This window comes from Labrus mixtus, chromosome 12, assembly GCF_963584025.1.
Source record: "Labrus mixtus chromosome 12, fLabMix1.1, whole genome shotgun sequence".
Taxonomy (NCBI): Eukaryota; Metazoa; Chordata; class Actinopteri; order Labriformes; family Labridae; genus Labrus; species Labrus mixtus.
The window spans coordinates 13620290-13642575 of record NC_083623.1 but is presented as its reverse complement, the minus strand read 5'-3'; the positions used below and the strand labels follow the sequence as shown (position 1 = coordinate 13642575).

At 41.2% G+C, this 22286-nt stretch overlaps 1 protein-coding gene across 7 annotated transcripts in view; it reads right to left on the bottom strand.

Annotated features, from left to right (window-relative positions):
* LOC132985006 (disheveled-associated activator of morphogenesis 1-like) overlaps nucleotides 1-22286 on the bottom strand; it is a 44964-nt gene that overhangs the window by 12107 nt on the left and 10571 nt on the right. For 2 of the 7 annotated variants that reach the window (XM_061052111.1, XM_061052113.1), the window contains exons 1-3: nucleotides 17438-17799; nucleotides 7537-7829; nucleotides 4953-5042 (exon numbers count right to left, since the gene is read on the bottom strand). In XM_061052111.1, coding sequence (XP_060908094.1) covers nucleotides 4953-5042; nucleotides 7537-7725 — 279 coding nt within the window. In that variant the 5' untranslated portion in view covers nucleotides 7726-7829; nucleotides 17438-17799. Of the gene's footprint in view, nucleotides 1-4952; nucleotides 5043-7536; nucleotides 7830-17437; nucleotides 17800-22286 lie in introns of those variants that run through there. The other 5 variants (XM_061052107.1, XM_061052112.1, XM_061052108.1 and 2 more) reach the window with 4 other exon arrangements.

Genomic DNA, 22286 nt, shown 5'->3' with positions numbered 1-22286 from the left:
TTATTAAAACGTCTTACATAAGAACGTGGTCCTTGTTAGAAACATTTCAGAGAGTCACGTGGTGGTCAAAAGTTAATATTTGGACAGTGCCACATGTTTGAATACATCAAAGTTGAACTATAAACCAAGTGGAAAACTTGATTCATTCATTTTTCCAGAAGGATAAGCTTTGAGACACACAAACAATGACAAACACACGTGGAACAGAAGGTTTGGGGCATAAATAGCTGTGAGCCGAAAATGGAGCAGGAACTCCAAAGTAGGGCGACACAGTTATCCGGCCCAATTCACCGTCGCTGTGTTTCAGGAGGGGATGAGAAGTGCCGAAAAAGGAGAGCACAGCTGCTTGAGAAAATCTTGAGAGATTAGCAAATGAATCTGAAAACTGTGGATTAAGGACATTCTCTAGTTTATGATGAGATTAATCTCTGGACAGGAACGTTTGTATTACGAGTACAAATAAAGTAACTGGGAGACATTTAATTTTCTAACTCAAGGGAAGGCACAGAGGAGAAAATGACTTGACCATGAACTTGGCTTGTACATTTAAGTTCCCCCGGTTTTCATTTTAGCCCCCGCTCCATTAAGTGTAAGCGAACTGTGACCATCAGAAACTAATTGGGCGTCACGTAATAAGGTGGCCTGCAGGGCCTTGGCTACTCGGGCAGAAACTGCAGTTCTTGGCTGTTCTGCGGGGATCGTGCAGTGACAGATCGGTCTGATCCCGCTGTTCCACTCAAGGCCAGTGCCAGGTTGGCCGGGCGGGTGCTGGAAAAGGTTCAGTCCATTAGTGGAGCAGAGGTGGGACCACTTCCTTTAGCATCTTAAAGAGTTCATTTTTCAACTGAAGAGTCAGCACTCTTCAAACACAGAGATGTCTCTAGTTTATTTAGGGTCGTGATCACAGAGGAAATTCATGGGTGTATTTCTGGGAGTTCCTTTTTTCCCACATTTGACAAAGTCAAGATCAAAGACAATTTTTGGAAACAGGAATGAATGTCTTGATTCAGGGGTAAAAAAGACTATAAAGAGAAGTTAAGATATAGCTCTGTCTGCTCACAAATTAAAGGATTTATTCAGGGTAAAATCTGAAACCTAACAGCAAAATCTCTGCTAACAACCGGCTCTGTAAATCTTCTTTTTTTGGCAGATGTTGTAACCAGATGAGGGCTGACCAGAAGGAGGAAGAAGATTGATTCTGTGCAGCATGATTTCATCAGAGCAGGTGACTGGCCAAACCAAACAGCTCAAGCTTTGCTGCTTTGACTAACTTATCTCCTCCTGGCCCGGCATGACGAGGGCTCAGTGTGGCCTAAAAATGACCTGCGTTGCCAGATGTATGATAACAACGGGTTTGGACATTCATTTCAACAAATTTACAATAGTTGATTATAAATCAGAAAAAAAAAGAATCTGTCATTTAAACAAACCCACAACACAACCTTGTCTGTGAGAGCACCCAACCACATCAGTAGTACTCATCATGCAAGCTCACGTCTGACTGCCTGTAGGCAAAATGTAAGAGACTAGAAGCATTTGCCCCTTTAAGAAGTCTTTTTATTTTATCATTAGTTATGTTAGCATTAAATAATATTATTGGTTGAAGTAGGAGTTTAATTTCATGGTATAATATTATTGTATTTTCTTTCTGGACACACTGATAATAATAATAATAACCCTACATTCCTTCTTATCAGCCCTTATCCAGCTCACACACAAAAGCTGCACCTGTGAAGTGAAGCCTTCCTGTTTGCCTTGGACAACCAACTGCTTCCTTTGCCTCTTTTCCGCGCACACACACACACACACACACACACACACACACACACACACACACACACACACACACACACACACACACACACACACACACACACACACACACACACACACACACACACACACACACACACACACACACACACACACACACACACACACACACACACACACACACACACACACACACACACACACACACACACACACACACACACACACACACACACACACACACACACACACACACACACACACACACACACACACACACACACACACACACACACACACACACACACACACACACACACACACACACACACACACACACACACACACACACACACACACACACACACACACACACACACACACACACACTTCCCTTCTGAGCTCAGATCCTGAGGCAGTATCTGTCTGGGTTGGGGCCAGAGCCTGCTGCCGAGTCAGCAATATTGATGTCTTTCTGTCTCTCCTTTTCACCCCCCTGTGCAGGTCGATGCAGCATAAAGATCTGGATGTATCAAAAATCTCCTCCATCCTCTAACGGAATCTGAAATAACCCAAGGAAGCTAAACAGAGTCAGAGGCCTTGTGAGGGTTCTCCAAATGAGGTCATTAGTCAGGACACGGTAGAAATGAGCACATGCAGAGTGATGTTTTGTTTTTTACTGTTCACTCTCCGTCACTCACATGCCATAAGGGTATCAACACTTACTCAAAGTCAGTTCTTGACCAACGAGGAACAGTTATTTGTGTCTCGGGTCTAGCTTTAAAAGCCTCTTATCGTATTTATTAACTCATAATACAAATGTATTACTTCTGCATTTGCCCTAAATACACGTTATTGACCAACATACAAATCTTTAAAGGAATAGTTAAGCACATTAGAGTTCATAAGCTTTCACTTAAAGCTATCCCAGTTAGCTGGAACTTAACGAGCTGCTCTCATTGGATGTTTTTAAGCTAATGCCAAATGACTTTTAGGCACTTGTTATTTCATGTATTTTGATACATTCTGTTTGTAAATATGGCTGCTAGTTGTTTGTCTGAAACTTTGTTCACTGTGATAACTCATAGATTTGTTTTCTTTCTAAATAAATAAAGGTCAAACAATAAATAAATGTTTTAGCAAAATCCCTTACACACTCGCCTGTCTGCAGCCATGTTGCAGACCCTTTGGTGACTGGCAAACTGGCCCATTCATCACAATGGACCGACACACTTCCGATCTCAAGTTTGTAACCGGATTTAGGAAAACATGAATAAACTTGTACGGTCTGCCAGTAGATCATTCAGGAGAGGATATCCTGCACAACAATGAATACGTCGCAGCAAAGTTCAACTATATATGATCTAAGCTAGTGCAGGCGTCTGAGTTTTCCTGCATGCAGAGGAGGGAAAGAAGGAATGGCTGACAGCACTTCTATCAAAGAGAGAAGGCATAATGAAATATGACACTGTCACAGAGTGGTGGAGTATGTTGTGGCTACACAAAAGCCTTGATGGGACAGGTGTTTTAAAACCTTAAAAGCAGAAACTAAACGGTATACAACCGTTAATTATGATGTAATAAAATAATGTAGTAACATGTTTCATTGGACTGGGAAGAGTGTGGACCTTACACTCTTCCCAGTCCAATGAAACATGTTACTACATTATTTTATTACATCATAATTCCTAACACTCACTGATCTTATGCTTAGGCTGGATTTAGCTTTGTTATTCTCCCTCTTCATCACTATTTAACATCCACATTATGTAACATTCATGTAAATGAATGATCCTCATTGGAACAGGCTGTACAGAATGATTGTGTCATTATAAGGAAAGTAACTGCACAGACACATGAAAGAACTTCTTGTGGTGCTAGTGCTTTGTTTGAAATGATTAGGTGATATATGTATATTATGTTTAACAGAACAATGCCACAGCTCACATTACATACTGTTCTGTATATACTAATGAATGCAGATAGTTTCGCAGTTACACAGGCTGGGTGTAAAGTTAAAGTTTGTTTCTACAATGTTCCTCTGATCTATTCAGGCAAGAGCATTGAAAGAGTCTCTCTTGCCAAAATGTTGTTGATATTAATAATACCATGAGGTGTGGGAGGTCCGGTGCAGAGGTCTTAGCATTTTAAAACATGCTCTTGAAAGCACTGTTATGAATAAGGAATCAGGCGGAAAAACATGGAGGAAGGAATCAGCTGTAAGAACATTTACAGAACCTGATCAAGAAAATAAATAATGGCTTAGCAAGAAGGAGAGTGCACATCGTATCCTTCACTGGGATATGCTGATGGAAAATAGGGTTTAAAATGCTGACAATGTGATACTGATGTTAGTTTTTGAGTCATCATCTTTACCCCTTATCTCTACCTGTCTCCTTTTCAATCAGCCTTTTACTGTAGCCCATCTAATGGATGCAAATTAATAACACATCTTAACAATAAAAAAACTTCACTAATCCTTTGAGGCACACAGGGTTTGTACAGTTTTTACAAAGTTCAATGAAAGCACTATAAAAGCGGTTTCAATAAACCTTAAGCTAAATAATCCACAAGCCTTTATACATTACATCCAAATCAATCCATCTCAAGTCTGTGTTTGGTTTTACAAACAATTATGACAACTGGATCCTTCCATTTCAAATATTGAAAATAATTCATCATAAATCATTGACTATCTACATCAAACACCCAATAGTGTAAAAAAAAACCACCTTTTTATGGAAACAGTGCAAATGAAGGCCTATTCCTCCCCTTCCTAGACTTGCAATACTTTGTTGAAACCCTGGGAAAAATGTTGAGATTGCATGCTGAAGGCATTGTGTAAGACATATTATGACCTTCATTTTAATTAGTATGTTCTCCATTTAATGGGAAGTTGACACACCTGATGTCCCAAATGGAAAAAAAACACCTGCATTCCTCTGATCCATTACTTGGAAAACACAATCATGCTAGAGCCTGTTGTGAGCAGAGATACATAAAGGCAGGGCTCTGAGGTCTCCGTGTTTGAAAGTGCACAGCTTCAGGTGAGGAGAGGTTACACAAACTTGGCAGCTTGGATATCTGCAGATATTATTCAAGAGCAGCCAGTCCTGTAGGCAGCAAGCGTGTGGGGGATGATGAAGAGTTTGACAACATGCACAGTGAGAGTCTTATACCTTCTTTTTGCTGCAGTAGATCTGCCATTTCTTTTCTGCGGGCAGAGCGAACATGGCCTCCCTGTGCTTCTCTGTAAGGTCGAGCTCATCCTGCAGAGATAGGAAAAAAATTGCACAAAATGTGAGGAAGCGGTGGTAAGAAGGAATTCTATGTTCTTCACAGTCCTGTATATATGACTGAATGGAGAAGATCAGCTCTCTAACAAGCTGCACAAGCTATCAAACCATCAATGTTGTCAATATTGTGTCCCCCCCCCCCAAAACAAAAACATCATGTGCACTGGGAAGTTGCATCACAGCTCTGCTCTCCATTCAAGATCTGTTTGTGCTAAATCTCTTCATATCAGTGGGACATCACCGGATGCTTTTGTCTGAAATTCAATAAGACTCTGAATGAGATCACAAATCTCACAGACTTTAGACGTGTGAGTAATGGAGGGAAGAAGATAAGGCGTGGCCTGTCTGCCTAACATGTGGTAACAAACATCTGGAGACAACATGCGCCCCAATATATCACTGATATATTTCACAGAGGCACACAAAGGGTGCTGCTGGGAAGTGTTTGTCTAAATACCAGAAAGACTTTCAGCCCTCTCCGGGTGTTTTCATTTTAGCTTCAATATGTCAGGAGGACGAAAATTAAAGTTAATTAGGATATCAGCTTTTTACATCACAGCAGTTCAGGACTGTTGGGCACAAAATTAACAGTGTATTTGTTGGGATAATCCCCTCTTTGATGTCTAATGAGCTTCATGTGAGAAAAATAGTCAAAGTCATGTGAAGGCCTTTAAGCAATTTAGTCATGGTGACAATACAGCCGCACAAACAAAAGGTTGATTCATTCTAAGGAGCTATTTTAGCAAGAAATGGAGATCATGTGATTTACCAACCTGAGTGAAGGCGACATTTAAAGAGCAGCAACTCATCATGCATACTGTCTTCTGGGATGTTTGTTTTTGCTTTAGTGACCAAACACTCTGGATCAATATGTGCCATGCTCAAATGTCCTGAAATAGTTGTGTGGATTATTGATTGATGTCATTAATTAGGTCCCCATGCTTGCTAGTGAGCAACCGAACTGGAAAAGGCGAAATCGGTTGTATTTTTTTTATTGATCCTTTAGATCGTAAAGAGTACCAGCATGCTCTGTAACAGATCTTTTCTTAAGGCTCTGTTACCAGTGAGTAAAAGATGCTTTGTCTCTCTGAATGTACGATGGGAAAAGAAGCTTTAACTCCACTTACAGGTTTTGGAAACTTTAAAAATGAATCTCCAGGTCAAAGGTCGGGTGTAATTGATCGTAACAGAGCAGGTGGCCCAAACTATTTCCACAACTTTTTTTTTTTTCCAGCAGGCTCGTTCCAATTTTACACGCACATGGTGGCTCCAATCGGGAGAAAAGAAAAGCACGTGGCTGTTTTTCTTGCGGTAAACAGAGCAACTGAAAAGCCTCCTTGTAGTCACACTCAACTTACTCAATTATGTCTTCATAAAGGGTGGTAGACAAAAACAAGCAATTAGCAGATGGAGCAGGGCCGAAACACTGAGAGTCCCTGAATGAGTTCTATTGATGTGCAAAAATGTCATGCTTAGATTACTGTGGCAACCGCGGGACAGGAAAATGGGGCAGGAGAGGGAGGAGGGCACGACAAATTAGAAGTGACAATAAGACAGAGAAAAGAACGACAGTGTGGCCCTGTTACACAAAGCATAGTGTAAAGTGGGAGGAAGTGATGGCTTGTTTGTGAATGTTGAAGTATGAATGAGGATAGAAAATGTTAACACTTTAAGGACAGTGTCTGAGTTAAACGCTTTTAGATATCCTGGGGTTTTCAATGATGGATTATCGTACAAAAAAAACAAAGACTTGTCTTCACATACTAAACTTTATGAGAAATCACTAGAACAAGTCCAAAGTTTGAGATAATGAGAAAGAGCAATGATGCTCTAGTTACATAAAACTCAATCATTAACATGTCACAACTAGAAGAAACGGTTGTGATTATGATAATGTGGATCCTCTTAAATAGATATCATTTGCTAAATTGGATGACAGAATAACAGAGAAATGGTTAAACAAGGGTTTCATTAAGGACAAGGCTTCATTTTTGTTGTTCGAGGCCCAAAAAAGACTGGAGCTCCAAAACAGGGGAAGTCCATCTCTAAATGCTTTATGGAGTTTCCAGATTGTCCATGGCCCTCAGACACAAACCCAGGGGACTATTATATATACCTATTTGGTGCAGTATAAGTTATTTGAATAAGCAACATGGTGAAAATGGGTTTAACTCAAAAATTAAGAAAGTGCCCAAGCTCTAAATAAAAACGAAATCTTCCATTGCAGTAGTTTGTGTTCAGTCGTTTTTTTAAGACAACAGGGCATTTTAGGGCACAGAGGAATATCAGGCATACATTAAAAGTAAATTCTGGAATTGAAGGCTTTGTCCTGGCATTAAAAAAAACATCTGAACTGATATTTTGCATCATTATTACAGCTATTTTCTGTAACAGTAATTAAAGGTGTCTTCTGAAGCGTTAAAACTTCTAATTCCCCTCAAGAAGAAAAAGAAAGTTAATGTCTTACCACCAACTCAGAGAACATGTCGTCCAGCTCATCGTACCCTGGCATCGGCAGTGATGGCTCCATGGCCTGCAGGGCAAAGTCCTCACGCAGCCTGTAGGTGATCTCCGGGTGATCATTGCTGTTAAAACAGCAGAAGATGAAGGAGAGGCCTCCACCCCGGTTGCCACCGCCACGTTTCCGAGGAGCCATGGCTGTCCAATGCGTCTGGCTGGTCGGGTAGGGAGGGTGGGAGGCTCCTTCAGGGCCTCTTTACAGCCTCCTCCACCTCAGAGTTTGGCCTCCGTCAGAGATTACTGTGGAGATGAAGAAGAGACTTGATGAGTTTTCAACACAAAACCAGATCTCGACTCACAGTGAGGAAGGGGAGTCTTATCCACTTCCCAAAATCAATAGCAGACACTTGATTCTCCCTGAGATAGATTAATAACAGAAAACAACATGGTCCATTAGAAACACTTGAAACTGGCTCGGTCATGTTATTATGGCGGGAACGCATTAGCAGCCTCCAAAAACAACCTATGAAGTCTTTGTGTTTTCCACATTTAAGACCTAACCCTGTCCCCGTGGTTACGATAATGAAATTGTGTCATCATTTAAGGAAAGTACATATCAGCATGTCAGTGAGTTTAGTCAAAGAAAGAATCAATCACAGTGTTTACACAACAAGGCCCTGTGAGCGTGTGAAATCTGAAATGGAGACCACACTTAGTCAAGATTAGTGTATTCAGGTCTCTTTTATCTCCCCTCCTTCCTTTTCAACATCAGGCTTAACACTAAAGACTCTACGAGCAGTGATTAGAGGGGTGTGTTTACAATGACCTCTGTTAGAGGTGTGTGGTATTTGTTGGTTTGAAGACCTGTGTGTAAAGAGCAGAAACAGGCCTTCTTGTAAAGTCATCATGTGGTGTGTCTGTTGTTCAAATGACAGGTGAGATTTACATGGAGTCTACGTCAACCTCAAACACACACTGCTACGATCATCTTGATAATAATCACTGAACTCTCTCTCCCAGACTCTCTGACTAAGCAGACATGATTATACAGTTGTTTCGATCCCTAGCAGCTGCAGTTTTACCAGCAATGTCAGCTATGTGTGCTGTACTGTTGCCTCATCTGCCCTGCCTCTTTATCACAGATAAAAATACATGAAGATCAGCTGTCAAAAATGAACAGCGTTGAAGAAGAGGGTTGAGCACATTACAGAGAGTCTTATCCTGCCAGGTGCAGCTCCAGTGAGTCCCAAAAACAGTCTTTAAAATAGATTTCAACATGCTTTAGAGCAGTGGTTCTCAACTTAACAAAGTGCCACAAATGTTTCCCCCGAATGATGCAATAATAACGTTTCCCTCTGACTTTGTCAGGTGCCATCATCAGTTTGATATACTGTATGTAGTTTGGAGTGAAATATCTCAAAACTGGATGGATGGCCAAGAAATTTGACAACACTGGCCCTTGTTTCATTTATTTATTCATTTCATATTTATTTTTGGGCTTTCCATTAGAGGGACAGGACAGCGGACAGAGTGAGATATCCAGAGAGAGAGAGAGAGAGAGAGTGGGGAAAGACATGCGGGAAAGAAGCCACAGGTCAACCGACCACCCACCCGGGCACCGGTGCCCCCACTTGATTATTTATGCAGCCCTTTTGTATTCTGGCTAAAAAGTATTTGGACCTGTGATGAGATAGATTTGTACCTTGAGAATTAATTTTTCTAGTTATCTTCAGAATGACAGATTACTGAGTTGCTACATTTTTAAAACCTGGCCATCAAGGTTAAACCTTGAATTTTAAGAAAGAAAACCCCAAAAAATGGTTGATATGTTACAAACTTCTGATTCGTACAACAAACTGAGTGAAGAACTGTTGTGAGTCCCTCTTGGACCAGCTGGCTGGACTCAAAGCAGTAAAAATGACATTAATTACACGAGACCTCTTTTTGGTCTGTCTAGGAAAGATGGCTGCGTCCAGATATCTGTAAGGATACAGTTTTCAGCATGTCAGAAAAACAGCTCGACAGTCTCCCTCCCTGCTGTGCTTGACACTGTGAGGCCAAGTATCATAACCACAGAGGCTGCACTGACCTGCAGGAATGTCTGAGCGTCTGTTCTTGGTGACCTGCAGCTCGCTTTACAGAACCAAAACCTTGTGACCTTTTCTGGTAATTCCCTTTTAAGTCAGAGGCTTCAGCCAGAAAGAATTCACCCGATAAAGTGTGATGCACAATAATTCAACCCAGACAGGTCAAAAACGTCACAGTAGTTTAAGGCTGAGGGTCTCTATTTGTTCCTATAACGATATGAACAGTAATCTCTTTCAAAAGAAAGAGTTACGACATTTTCTACATCCCCTTTGTCTTTGAATAAAAAAAATCAAGTTTGTGAAGTACCTATATAAATCGAACAAAGAAGAGAAACCACCAATCTGTCATATTATTTAAATATATTTCAGCCCTGATTTTCCCCCAAATACTTCTATAAATGTGTCTGCTTAATATGCTCGGTAAGGAACATACTCAAAAACTTTACAGCAATAATATACCAGTATATACCAGTACTAAAATACAAGTTATAATTAATACCAATTTATATACCAGGAACTCTACAGGTGTTTCTAATGATTTGATACAACAACAAATTTATCAACACACTAGACTTAACTCCAAATTATACTTGTGTCTCCTGGTGGCCAACACACAAGAAACAACTGGAAAGACAAATCTAATATTTACAGTTTTCTAAATAAAGATTGCAGATGCCATATGTTAAGAAAGCTACAGTGGGCTACACACACACACACACACACACACACACACACACACACACACACACACACACACACACACACACACACACACACACACACACACACACACACACACACACACACACACACACACACACACACACACACACACACACACACACACACACACACACACACACACACACACACACACACACACACACACACACACACACACACACACACACACACACACACACACACACACACACACACACACACACACACACACACACACACACACACACACACACACACACACACACACACACACACACACACACACACACACACACACACACACACACACACACACACACACACACACACACACACACACACGGTCCCTGAGGCCATACGTGGGATAAAGTACACAGCAGCCCACTCTTACTAACACACTTAATAGTGTATTTATTTTGACACATCCTTGACTTTTCCAAACAGACTACCAGAAGCCTCTGCAGCAGCTGCTGTACCTCACCCTCGCCATCTATTCTAGCATGAAGGGAAGAAGCAATTCAAACCCCTTTGACCATAATAGTCCACAAAACGTCCCTTCTTTTCCATTAGCTGTAAACTTTGTATAAACTTGTGAGCCGTATTGGGACAGCGTTGGTCTTCATCCAGCCAGAAACCTGTTGATGTGCCACGACTCAGGCATGCTGGGAGGGGGTGGAGGGTGGTACGCAGCGATGAGACAAGGGGCAAAAAAAAAAAGGGGGCATCTAAGGTTTGAACATGCAGACCGTGTCACAGCTCAGACTCTGTATAATTGACCTGCAAGACCTGAGTGCTCTGACATTCGCCGCAGGACGTTTTCTGTCAGACGGTCAAGGTTCCCAACATTACAAAGGCTTGTTGGAACAAGAGGACATTCCTCTCGTAGCCAGGTGAGCGCTGTGACCCTAAGCAACACCCATAACACATGACTCTGTCACCTGCTTTAACTGAGGAACAACAAAGACTACCGCAAATCCAAAATCAGACATGTACAACTACACTGAACCGCAGTGTTAACAGTCGAGAGGTGGATGTTCATACTGTGTTTAACAGCTACAGATTCCATTGGTATTGATGTAAATCAACTCTTGTACTATACTAGAGAAACATCATAACTTGAGTAGGCTGCTGATTATAGTACGAGGCAGATTCTTTTGTACTCGGTCATTTATACACATCCAATAATTAAACCCGCCTACACATTTTCGCACAAACACTCATCTCTTTGTCTATGAGAGATTTCTATCCTTGGATAGCCTTTTTGTTTTCGGGACCATGTGGTTTGTCAGATGACCTGGCATCAGTCCAGACTGTAAAAAAAAAAAAAAAAAAACAATCCTTGTATTTGCAAAGTGAGGGTGAGCTTGTGCATGGTTCCCGCCTGAGAGGTTCTCTCCGTTAAACCTGAAGAAAGTGTCAGGTCAGCTGGAGGAAAGACAGAAGCATCTCAAGTTAAACAAAGAGATACGCTCACGTTACTGAACATGTGCGGAGGGGAATGAAGAACAGAGAGGACGAACTCAAGGATGAGCTGAGACTTTTCTTCCAGGTGTCTTACTTGGGCTTTGCCAAGGCCTAGTCCTTTCCTTTTCTCTGATGTCCTCTCTGCCAACTTGACTCATGACTTTTAGCCTTCTCCGCTGTTCAAGCTAACATCAGGATAGGAATGTCATGAACATGCTGATGCAAAACTGTAGAGTTCAAATCATTTTATAATGTCCTTGAACTAAAGACAACCCAACGGTGTCACCCCTGTCAACTTAGAGCTGATGTTTTTCAGCTCAAACCTGCCTCACTTGAAGGAGGAATGCAACCTTAGAGGAAGAGCACAGTGGACAGTAGTGTATTGAAAACAGATGTGTGAAATACCTTCTTCGGCACCAGCTGGCATCTCTCAGCTACCTCTAGCACTGAGGTGATCTTTTAATTTTTCATATCAACGTACAGTTGCCATGGCTTTCGTGATCATCAGTCACAGCAGCCTTGTTTTGTGATCAAATCAATGAGTTACAGTGCAGAAGTATTTGAAATAGATGAGCGTCACAGAAACCCTACGTGAGATTTTTGTGAATATTAGAGCAGTAATGAAAACCCATGCAAGAACCTCCTATTGGGCAGCAGTGTTGCCTCACCTCGGATTGTTTCAAAAGACCTGAAATATGTTCCCCCTGGGGGCTCAAGAACTATAATTAGAAGTAGTCTACCTTTTTCAGATGTCCTTGAGGAAGACACAGGCTTCCTCCCTGCTCCAGGGACATTTCTGGCCCTGACCTTATTGCTGAGTGAAGAAATTACAATGAAATTTGTCACAGCAAATGGGATGAATAAAGTGCCAACAACTGTTATAATCATCATTAGATAATAGCCTCCTCAATCCAGAAACAGCACACAGCACCTGACAAATCCACAGCCACAGACCTTATTCTATGTGCTGTTTCAGTATTTTTGAAATTGAGAATACAAATGAAAAATATTTGACTGTTGTTAACCGGCTGCTTGTGTTGCACAGAGTTTAGCTCCAGATGTGTTTCAGGCAGACCACAGAGACATTTGGTGCACGCAAGTTTAATCTTCTTTTCTGATTTAGGATTTGGGGTGGATCAGACTGCAGTATTTTCAACGCAAAGCAACTCATCATCATTGAAGATACTGCTTAGTTCTATTCCACTGCACTGCAATGAAATTAAATGTCCTTCTCACTGATATAAATCTGAAAGGCATTTCGCTATAGGTGGACTTGTATTAAATCCACAGGGGACCCAGTTTGTGTTTTTAGGATTACATTTTGCTTCATTTCAGAGGTTTTTGACTTTGGAAACCCCCCCCCCCTCCCCCCATCTTTGTTGGGCACCACACTTTGTAATTTATTTTGGATCAATTTGGACAGCTGCAAACAAAAGGCTCAGGAGTCACACAGTGAAGGCTGGTGGTAGTCCTTTCATCAAAACACACAGCCTGAGCTCAGAGTTGGCCAGATGAAAATCAATCAGTGTTTGGACACGGAGAGGTTGCTAAATCTGTGAAACTTAATACTGTTTTGACAAAACCGCAAAATGCTCAACAGTAACAAAGCAATCTCTTTTTCTCAACACTGCTGGAGAACATGAACTGATACAACAACTGATTTAGTGAGGAGTTTCTGGAAAATAGAAGCCTTTGGCAATTATTTTCTTGTGAAACACATTTAGACTTGGACACACATCAGAAAAAAGTGGGCCATGACAGAAATGCTGACTGGCTGGGTAAGAGGAGATTAAAATCAATCACTCGCAGTCAGACAGCAGAGAGCCGTCAAAACAGTCCTCACTATGAAAGCAGCAGGTACAGTAGCAGAGCTGTTCAACTTAGATGCCCATGTGATAATGTGAAATGTATTTTACAAGCCTGTTTGTCAAGATGTGACAAAAGCATTGCCTCAGGAGCATCAATGTCACGTGGCTCTCACATTACAGCATTTACATAGAAGGACACAGAGAGCTCAAAGAGAAAGAGAAAACAGCACAGAGGCAGACAAAGGACATATTTCTTCAACAGTCTCATGCCTGCTTACATTCACGTCTTTATGGACTCTAGAAGAGGGAGTGGATGTGTGATAAAGTTATTGTGAGGTCAGACAGTTGAGCAAAACTTTGTGTCATGTGAAAGTTTAATGTCATTCTTTTGGTTTGGTAGTTTTTTTTCCCCCCAGTTTATAAAAGATGGCATAACTGTGTGGCACTGATGTTCATACATTTGCAACAAAGCAACTTTGCTAACCAAATACCATTAATGCTGCTCAATGCAACAACCTAAAAATAAAAAGCACTAATACATGCTACAAAAAGAAGAAATAAGCCTTTACATTAAAACAGCAAACAGAGAAATTTGAAGAATACCAAATATTCTGTTGTTCTATTTTAAAAACAAGCCTGTTTCCAGTGTTATGATATGTCAACTTATCACATGAAGCTAAAAATAAACTTGTTCCCACACACAGGCACTGCAGTAACATCTCTTGCTGAAAGCAAGGATTCTATTATCAGTGATACAGACAGGTAATCTAATTATTTTCCACATCCTGCCTTGTTACACAAGCTTGTGTTCTTCACTGGTTCCATCCAGATACAGACACAGTGAATCTGCAGTGAATCAGATTAGAGATAGAGAGACTGGTCTTGAACCGGCCAGCAATGTTTTCATCGATCACAAATGATCACTAAACAAAGACAGAAGATAAAGGCTTTGACACGAGTAACGCACTGTGTTTATCCTTCCTGTCAAGGCCACGGTATAGTGCTGATCAGGAGATGATTGTCAGTTCATAGAAGATTCAATTGGCTCAATCTTATTCATGGTACGCTTCAGTTTTCTTCCCCTAACAAGATGCCACAATTGTCCGTTTGACTGGTGGACCTACAGTACCATAGGTTTGTTTACTTAAACACTTGTGTATTACAGTAACAACTTTTGCACAGGAAGAGACACTATATGTCTAAATCAAAGAGATAGTGGATGCTTAAAATGTTTCATGGTCATCTCTCAACCTGTGGTCATGGATTAGATAACAAAACAACTCTTCAAGAATGAATGTATTCAATGCATTCACACACAAACACACTAAACAGTTCAAATTATTAAAGGGTATTTCATTGGTATTCACTAACATGAGTCAATAATAGCGCAAAGCAAAACAAAAAAAAAGTGCATTTAGGATTGAGGAGTGCGCAGCTGAAATGTAGGGAGGACAGAGATTAAAAAGCAGGTTAAAAGCTGCTGCTCGTCCTGAAGGCAAGGTTGTCAAACTCGTTCTGCAGACACTCTGCATCCCCCCACTCCTAACATGTTTGCATTCTTCCCCGGGTCAACCCTTCAAGTGGAGGTTAGACTCAGGGCAAAGAGCGAAACAACCCAAATGTGCAACAGTATCCAGATCGGGTTTTTTCCCCAGATTTTTTCATTGTTGGCTCCGTTCCAAATCAGTGACGAAGAGTTTGGGTTCAAAAATAGCACATGACACATTAGCAGCTCTTATCATACTTCATTAGTGTGAAAAATGTGAACCAAAAAGGACAATGTTGATATCGTAGCATAAATGCAAACAAGTCGACTATTTCACAACAGCAGCTTAACTTTTAAAACTAAATCTGTAATGCACGTTTTAGTTTGGCGTATAGACTAAGTCTGGCTTTTCTACTATATGAATTATTTTTATTTTAAATACTGTAACAGCTAGAGAAGCAAAGAGAATCATACAGTGAGCAGATGGGGTAATAATGCTATGCTAAAGTTGAAATACATTAGCAAGCTAAAATTACATGCTACATATTGACACTTTTTTTCACATAAGTAGAAACTACAGTCAACTGTTTGTATGGATAAATGGCTGGCATAGGTAGCTAAGATTGTGGATAATGTGTGGAAATAGAAAGCTAAAAGTCAATAGGATAAATAGTTTAAATAGTTGGCTTAAGGTATTGAGTCAATGGTTTAATAAGTAAGCTAACAGTCATGGCTAAATAGCTTTAATAGTTTGCTGCAAGTCATCGACACATTGTAATCATTTGCTTGATACACAAAATGTGTTGGATAAATGATTTCAATGGTTGGTGGCGTTTGACGCTCCAGGAAACAGAAGCACAAGAGCAAACTCATCAAACTGATGAGCATGAGCAGTGTCTATGATGGGTCACTTCCTCTCATTTGATAGAGTTCACGAGGTACATGTGGCAGTTGGAGACCCTTAAATAGACAATCAATAAGCCGTTTACTATAAGCAGGAAGGAAAATAAAAAGAGACTCGCATCAAATTGGTGTTATCTAGGTTATGTCAGTCCTATCAACATCAAACATTCAACTACTGAAGATCAGCACCATAACCGTAAAAAAAAAGAGCACAGAAATATAAGCTGTGGAGCCTTTATATTGATCTACCTATAAGCAGCAGAGTAAACATTACCATATGCGCCATCGCCATGCACTGTAATATAAGTCACAAATGTATATCTGAGTAGCTATAGTAAGCTCTCATCAATAATGGGGCAGCGAGAGCGATGTAATCTCTTCTAGTTTACCCTTAGCTGCAGCCTCTCCTTTAAAATGCCCTGCCCTCTTCCTCAGTTGCTATGGTAACCGGAGCTGTGGGTGTCGGGTGCAAGCCGGGTGGTGGGTGGGTAGGTGATTTAATGTAAGCCCCTTTCCACTGCACATTACCCTCCTTTTTTTAATCTGCTCTGGATGTTTATAGGGGAGAAAATAGGATTGTCTCTCTAATTCAGTGGACAAAAGGAAATGACAAAACCATTACAGGGATTACCGGGTAAAATCTAGCTCGCCATCAGTCGGAGGCACCATGAAATCCTGCAGAGTTACAGAGGCTAGCTTATACATTTGCATGTATGGTATTTACAAGGGATGTGGTGTATACATAGCCTCTCCAGAGAAGCTGATGAAATGAAAGTGGATCCTGAGAAGGATGGGCAGCCACAGGAAATGACATGACACCTCTCTGCTCAAGGTGACTTTCCTTTTCGTGGACTTGATTATCTACCCTCCAACCCCCCTTATGGTAAAAAGTATGCCATCCTCTGTCTCTCATGCTCACTTGACACTGATAACGGGGCTGCGTTTGCCAAACCACAGAGCGAAGCCGGTGGGAGGTATCAGCCTGTAGCCTGTCTGCACATATTTCTACCACCACCTCACCCTATCTACAGAGCAGCCTTGTCATTATGGGGCATTCCCCGTATACACAGGACAACTCTCTCACCACCAAATCAGCCCAGGGGCATGGTCGGATAACCCTGTCATCCTCCCCTCCCCCCACCCGGTTACTACAGTAACACGGTTTTCCACACAGACACCTCCCAATTAGACCGACATGATATAGTCACCTTCGTTTCTATGTGAGGAATCCAGTCTGTATCGTGGGGAGTGATACACCAGCAGCTCCCCTCACACACACATAATGAGAGACACTGATAGCCCCTGATTATCTACCGGTCACATGCAGTCCACACACACACACATTCCAACCAGCAGATAGTCTGCTTCTGCACTCCCTTTTCCCTGTGCTCATTTGAACACAGGGTAAAACAGAAAGATTCATTGAGCTCGTCTTACCCTGTCCAAGAGTGAGATCGTCTCTGTGGTCCTCCAAGCATTCCCTTTATATCCTCAACTCACTGCAGTGTCCTGCTTTCTGCACTGTCAACAGAAAAAAACGATGCTTGAGCACACGCAGCAGAGCATATCCTGTAAAAAAGGTATGTAATCCACGCAGGTTCACAGTTGTCTATGAGCACCTAGAATCCCAGAGGCTGTCAATCCCTATGTTTTTTTCTCTTGTTGCACTGCTGCAAAAGAAGGATAAACTCGCCATACAGCACGAGCTGCCGTCTGAGATCTTGCAAACAGCCAGCTGGCAGGCGAGAACTTCCCCTCTGCATATCCACTCCCTCCCTAACCTCCTTCTCTCTGCCTTTCTCTGCAGAAGGCTGTGGGGGCAGAGGGGACATGCACAGATGTTACTGGCTCCAGGCCACACCCCTTTTCAACACTCCCAGTCTTAATAGGATGCAGCCCAGCCATGGCCGCCGCCCAGCTCATCCCCCTCCCCCCTACACAGGGTTTGGATAACTTGTTTGGGGTTTGTTTGGAAAGCGCTTGTTTGGAGAGCTGCAGGAGGGAAACAAAGCTAAGGTGTAAAACATGGGTGGTGTAAAGGTTGGGTGGTGGAGAAAGTGTCACAAGAGTACTGAAATAGTAAAGAAATTAGACTAGTTTAGCAAATGAATTTCCTCCTTATTTAGCTCTTTCAACCATATTTGGCACATGCAACGTTAAAGACTGCATTTATTCAATGCAGAAGCCCAGCACTCTGACAAATATTCACAGGATTTTAATCTAAACAATCCAAGGCACTCCCACATGATTTACAGCAAAAGCATCACTCCTGCATGTCAGCTAATTACTGACTTGCAACATCCAGCAACAGTAAACATTCCTCCATTGCAACATACTGATGTGTTTGGACTGAATTATCACCAAAGTAAGGAAAATGTGAAAAGAATCTGTTTTTTGTCGGGGGGATGCTACGCAGGCTCACTGTTATAATTATGTAAAAAATATATATATATATTTCACTGGTGTCAGATCAGGTGAATTTACCAAATAACTGATTTGAATAAGTCTTGACTCTAATACAACTCTTGCTCTGTGGTTTATTTTTGCATCACTTTAGACTTTATATTTTTCATGTCTTTTAAGATTTGACATGAAACTTCATTCCTAAATCTATGTGGTTTCATTGATCTCTACACAGTTTAGCAATCATTTCAAATAGGAAACATAGCCTTTACTAATATCGATCAATATTTTTCTTCAACATGGCAACTTTCTAACTGGTCAGATATCATGAACTCAAATCTCCTGTTGAGAGGACTACACTAATACCAAATGTTAAAGCCATAACACACATTTCCAAGCCACTCGTATCATTTACTGAGTCTCATACTTCCCGGTCAACTTTCTCCAAGTCATATTGATAATATATAAGATGAATAACTTTTAAGTATGAACCAGTGGGGGCTTGAAACGCTGACGTAATTCTAGGCTACGGCATCCAAACTAATTGCGTCTTCGTCAACCTTTGTGAGAAAATCAGACATGTTCTCATAGGAGAACAGAAGACATCTACCTGATTCAGGCCCTGCAGGTTTCCATGCAGGTGTTAACAAAACAAGTCATCTGCCTGTCATTAACTTCCTGGGCTGTCGAGGTGAGTCAAGCGTCAGCTCTGACGCCAGTCACAGTAACAAAACATGGTGCTTTTGTTGTAGTTATTCAACACAGTGTCCTCCAATCCAGCCGGTTACTAACACAATGGAGTATCACATGAGCTGTAATTGAGACTACAGATTTGCACTTCTTGCCTATACAAAAAAAGTAAAAGTCTGGAATCAGACACTCCCCAGCTAAAAAGAAGTAACAAATCAAACCTATAAGGAAAACTCAACCATTGTTTCATGAACAGCTGTGAAAGGCAGCTGTACGACCTCACTTTATCCCTTTACCACGAAACAAAAACCAAACCAACAAATCTTTTAACATGGGTATGTTTTTGCAGGTAAAGGTCATTTAATGGGATTTTTTTATTTTTTTTTACAATTCAAAAAAGCTGCTGCTCTGCTCGCTGTCATTTCAATTTGTCAATGTGTAATCGTCTGCAAATGTAAGATTCTAGACCACTTTCAGGTCTCGTGCTATGCAAGCTGATATAATAAAACCTTCTAAAGCTTTGAATCTTTGTGCTTGGATATGAAACATCCACATATGAGACTGAACAGCGGTTTGATCCAAGAAACTGTTTATCTCTACAGGACTGTTGTTCCAGACATCAGTAGCGAACCGCGCCGGTGCAGTCATTAGTGGATAACAGTGGAAGCCGTACAGTCCTGGGTAGCTGCCTCTAAAAAGAATGTTAAGCAGCTGGAAAAACAGACAGGTCCTGTTCTCACGGAGGCTTCTGTTCTGGTCAGATGGATGATCCGTGTGAAAAACAGCCAGCATGGGTGTTTTGGTGACCTCGAGGGAACCAGGTACATTTGACAGGAAATGCATAGGACAATGTGGATGTAACTTTATTCACAGGCAGTGGCATAGCCGTTAGGTGATCTGTTGGGACAGTGATTAGGCTGATTGTCAGAACACAAAATATAAGACTTTAAGCATACACTAACCTGCCAGCCCTCAAACACAAAGTAAGTGAGCAAACATCACCAAGAGACAGGGTGATTACATCTCATGTTGCCTGTATATAGTTTGCCATGACTCTGTTTGTGCATCGTCTTGACCATGTACTGTATAAAACATGGACACTGACTCGGGAACGTCACCCATTGGCTTCAGAAGAAGCATTTAGAAGCCAGAAGATAAGCGTTGCCATATTAGAAAGGCTGTCCTCACCTAACCTTTGGTCTATCTAGAAACAGCCAAAGAGGTAGAGCTGAGGCGGGCCTTAAGCTTCCTGACAAACACTTAAAACGTGTCCACCTGTCAGGAAACTCAGCCATGCACCTAATTATGCAAATTCATGAATTCAGCTGAATAACATCCAAAACGGTATGTTATTAACCCCAGTACCAATAATGAAATTAACTTTTCATACCAAATTTGCTTTTTGAACAAGGTTGTTCAATTATTTTTCCCCGCTGTACATTTTACATTTTTGATATGGAATCTAATGTGAATTCCTAGGCTTTTGCAGCCAGCCTTAAGTGGACACTCAAGCAACTGCATTTTTTTTTGCATTTTCACATTGGAGTGATTTTTCACCACCGGAGGTTGCCGCTTGGTCTTTATACTTGCTGTGCCGTTAAACGCACAGTAAGTCAAATACGCCGCCAGGGGGCTGTCAATCAAAACGATAACAAAATCTGACGTAGAGGCTAGCGGGTAATCATGTGAGTTCTCTCTGCTACTCCCTCCCTCCAGGTGAAAACTCTGTTGTTCGTAGTCAATACAAACGGGCAAAACCGTCATGAAAAAGACAATACGTTCACCGATGATGTTTCCAAGTATAATTTACATGACGTTTTTTTCACAGCAGCTCATACGGCAACAGTACTGCAGCTTTCAGCAGCAGCTCACGCTTCCTTATGCAGCGGTCTTTGACGTAACGTCTGGTGTTTCCTTGGCAACGATAAACATTTTGTGTCTGTCATGGTGGCTCATCATGGCGGCTGCCGCGAAGACACGGTCCGTTACAACTATATAATCACGGTTTCCTCTGGCTATGATCACTGTTGGAAATATTTGAGGCAATGTAAGTACCAACCTAACTTGACACCAACAAACTCCCGCATCTGAAAAATGCCAGGATATGTGCGGCAATTCTCTTTGTTGTCTACTGTTTAAAGATTTAACTAACAAATACAGCCTGCTAAACAAACTAAATAGAACATTTAAGAAATGAGGATGCAGGTGAATCATGACTAGTGTAAGCACCGACGTATGGGATGAAATGGATCCTAACCAGCAAGACTCCATTTTTGAATATTTTCCCCTTTTAACAATAACTTACAGTGCAAGCATTATGCAAATGTACAGCAGGTATGATCAAGCTTTGGCAACATCACATGGCCAGCTCTTTATTCCAGCACTAGGTTGAGCTTTTGCATATTAGTTTGAATGTAAGAGGAAGCTTCAAACAGCAAAACATACGCAACTAATTCTGGCCTTTAAATCAGTGTTTGTGTTTCTCTCTGTACTGTACTTTCTGTTAATTATTAAGCATGTAAAAGCTGATAGGACACAACCTGACCCTTTTCTGTCTGGTTTTCATCAGGCATTAATATACATTTATGTTGGTTTGGTGTTGTTTTTAAAGGCCTTTCCTTTACTTTGAGGTGTTTTTATGAATGTGCATACATGTAGAGATTAGATTACAAAAAAACTGAATGGCACCCCTTTTTATAACAATTAAAATGCCCCTTTAGTCCCTCCTTTCCCTCAAACATTGCTTTTAATACACCATGTTTTACAGACAAGAATGAAGTTAAATGCCGAACCCTGCTGATGCTTGGAAATCAGTTTACAGTACATTAACACAGTTACACCAGGATGAAATCCAATTGGCTGTAGAGTGTAGCTGAAGTTAAAAGGTCAACTGTGACTGTAAGCTTGTTGACCGAGTTTCTCTGGTTAGATTGGAAATAAAAGGACTTTGGTGATTTGTTAATGGATGTGCATACAGTGTGGAAGGGACAGGACCTAATAGTGTGAAAGCCATCAAGGAATCCAGAAAACACTTTAGTGAAGCTTTTCAATGTAAGAAGTTTATAAAAAAATGAGCACAAAGTCCTGCTCCATGCTAATGATAAATACATTCTCAGCAGAACCATGACTGATAGCCCTTAAATAAAAAAAACATTTCTCAGACTGCTGTGAAGGAATGTGTGAGAGGGGAACG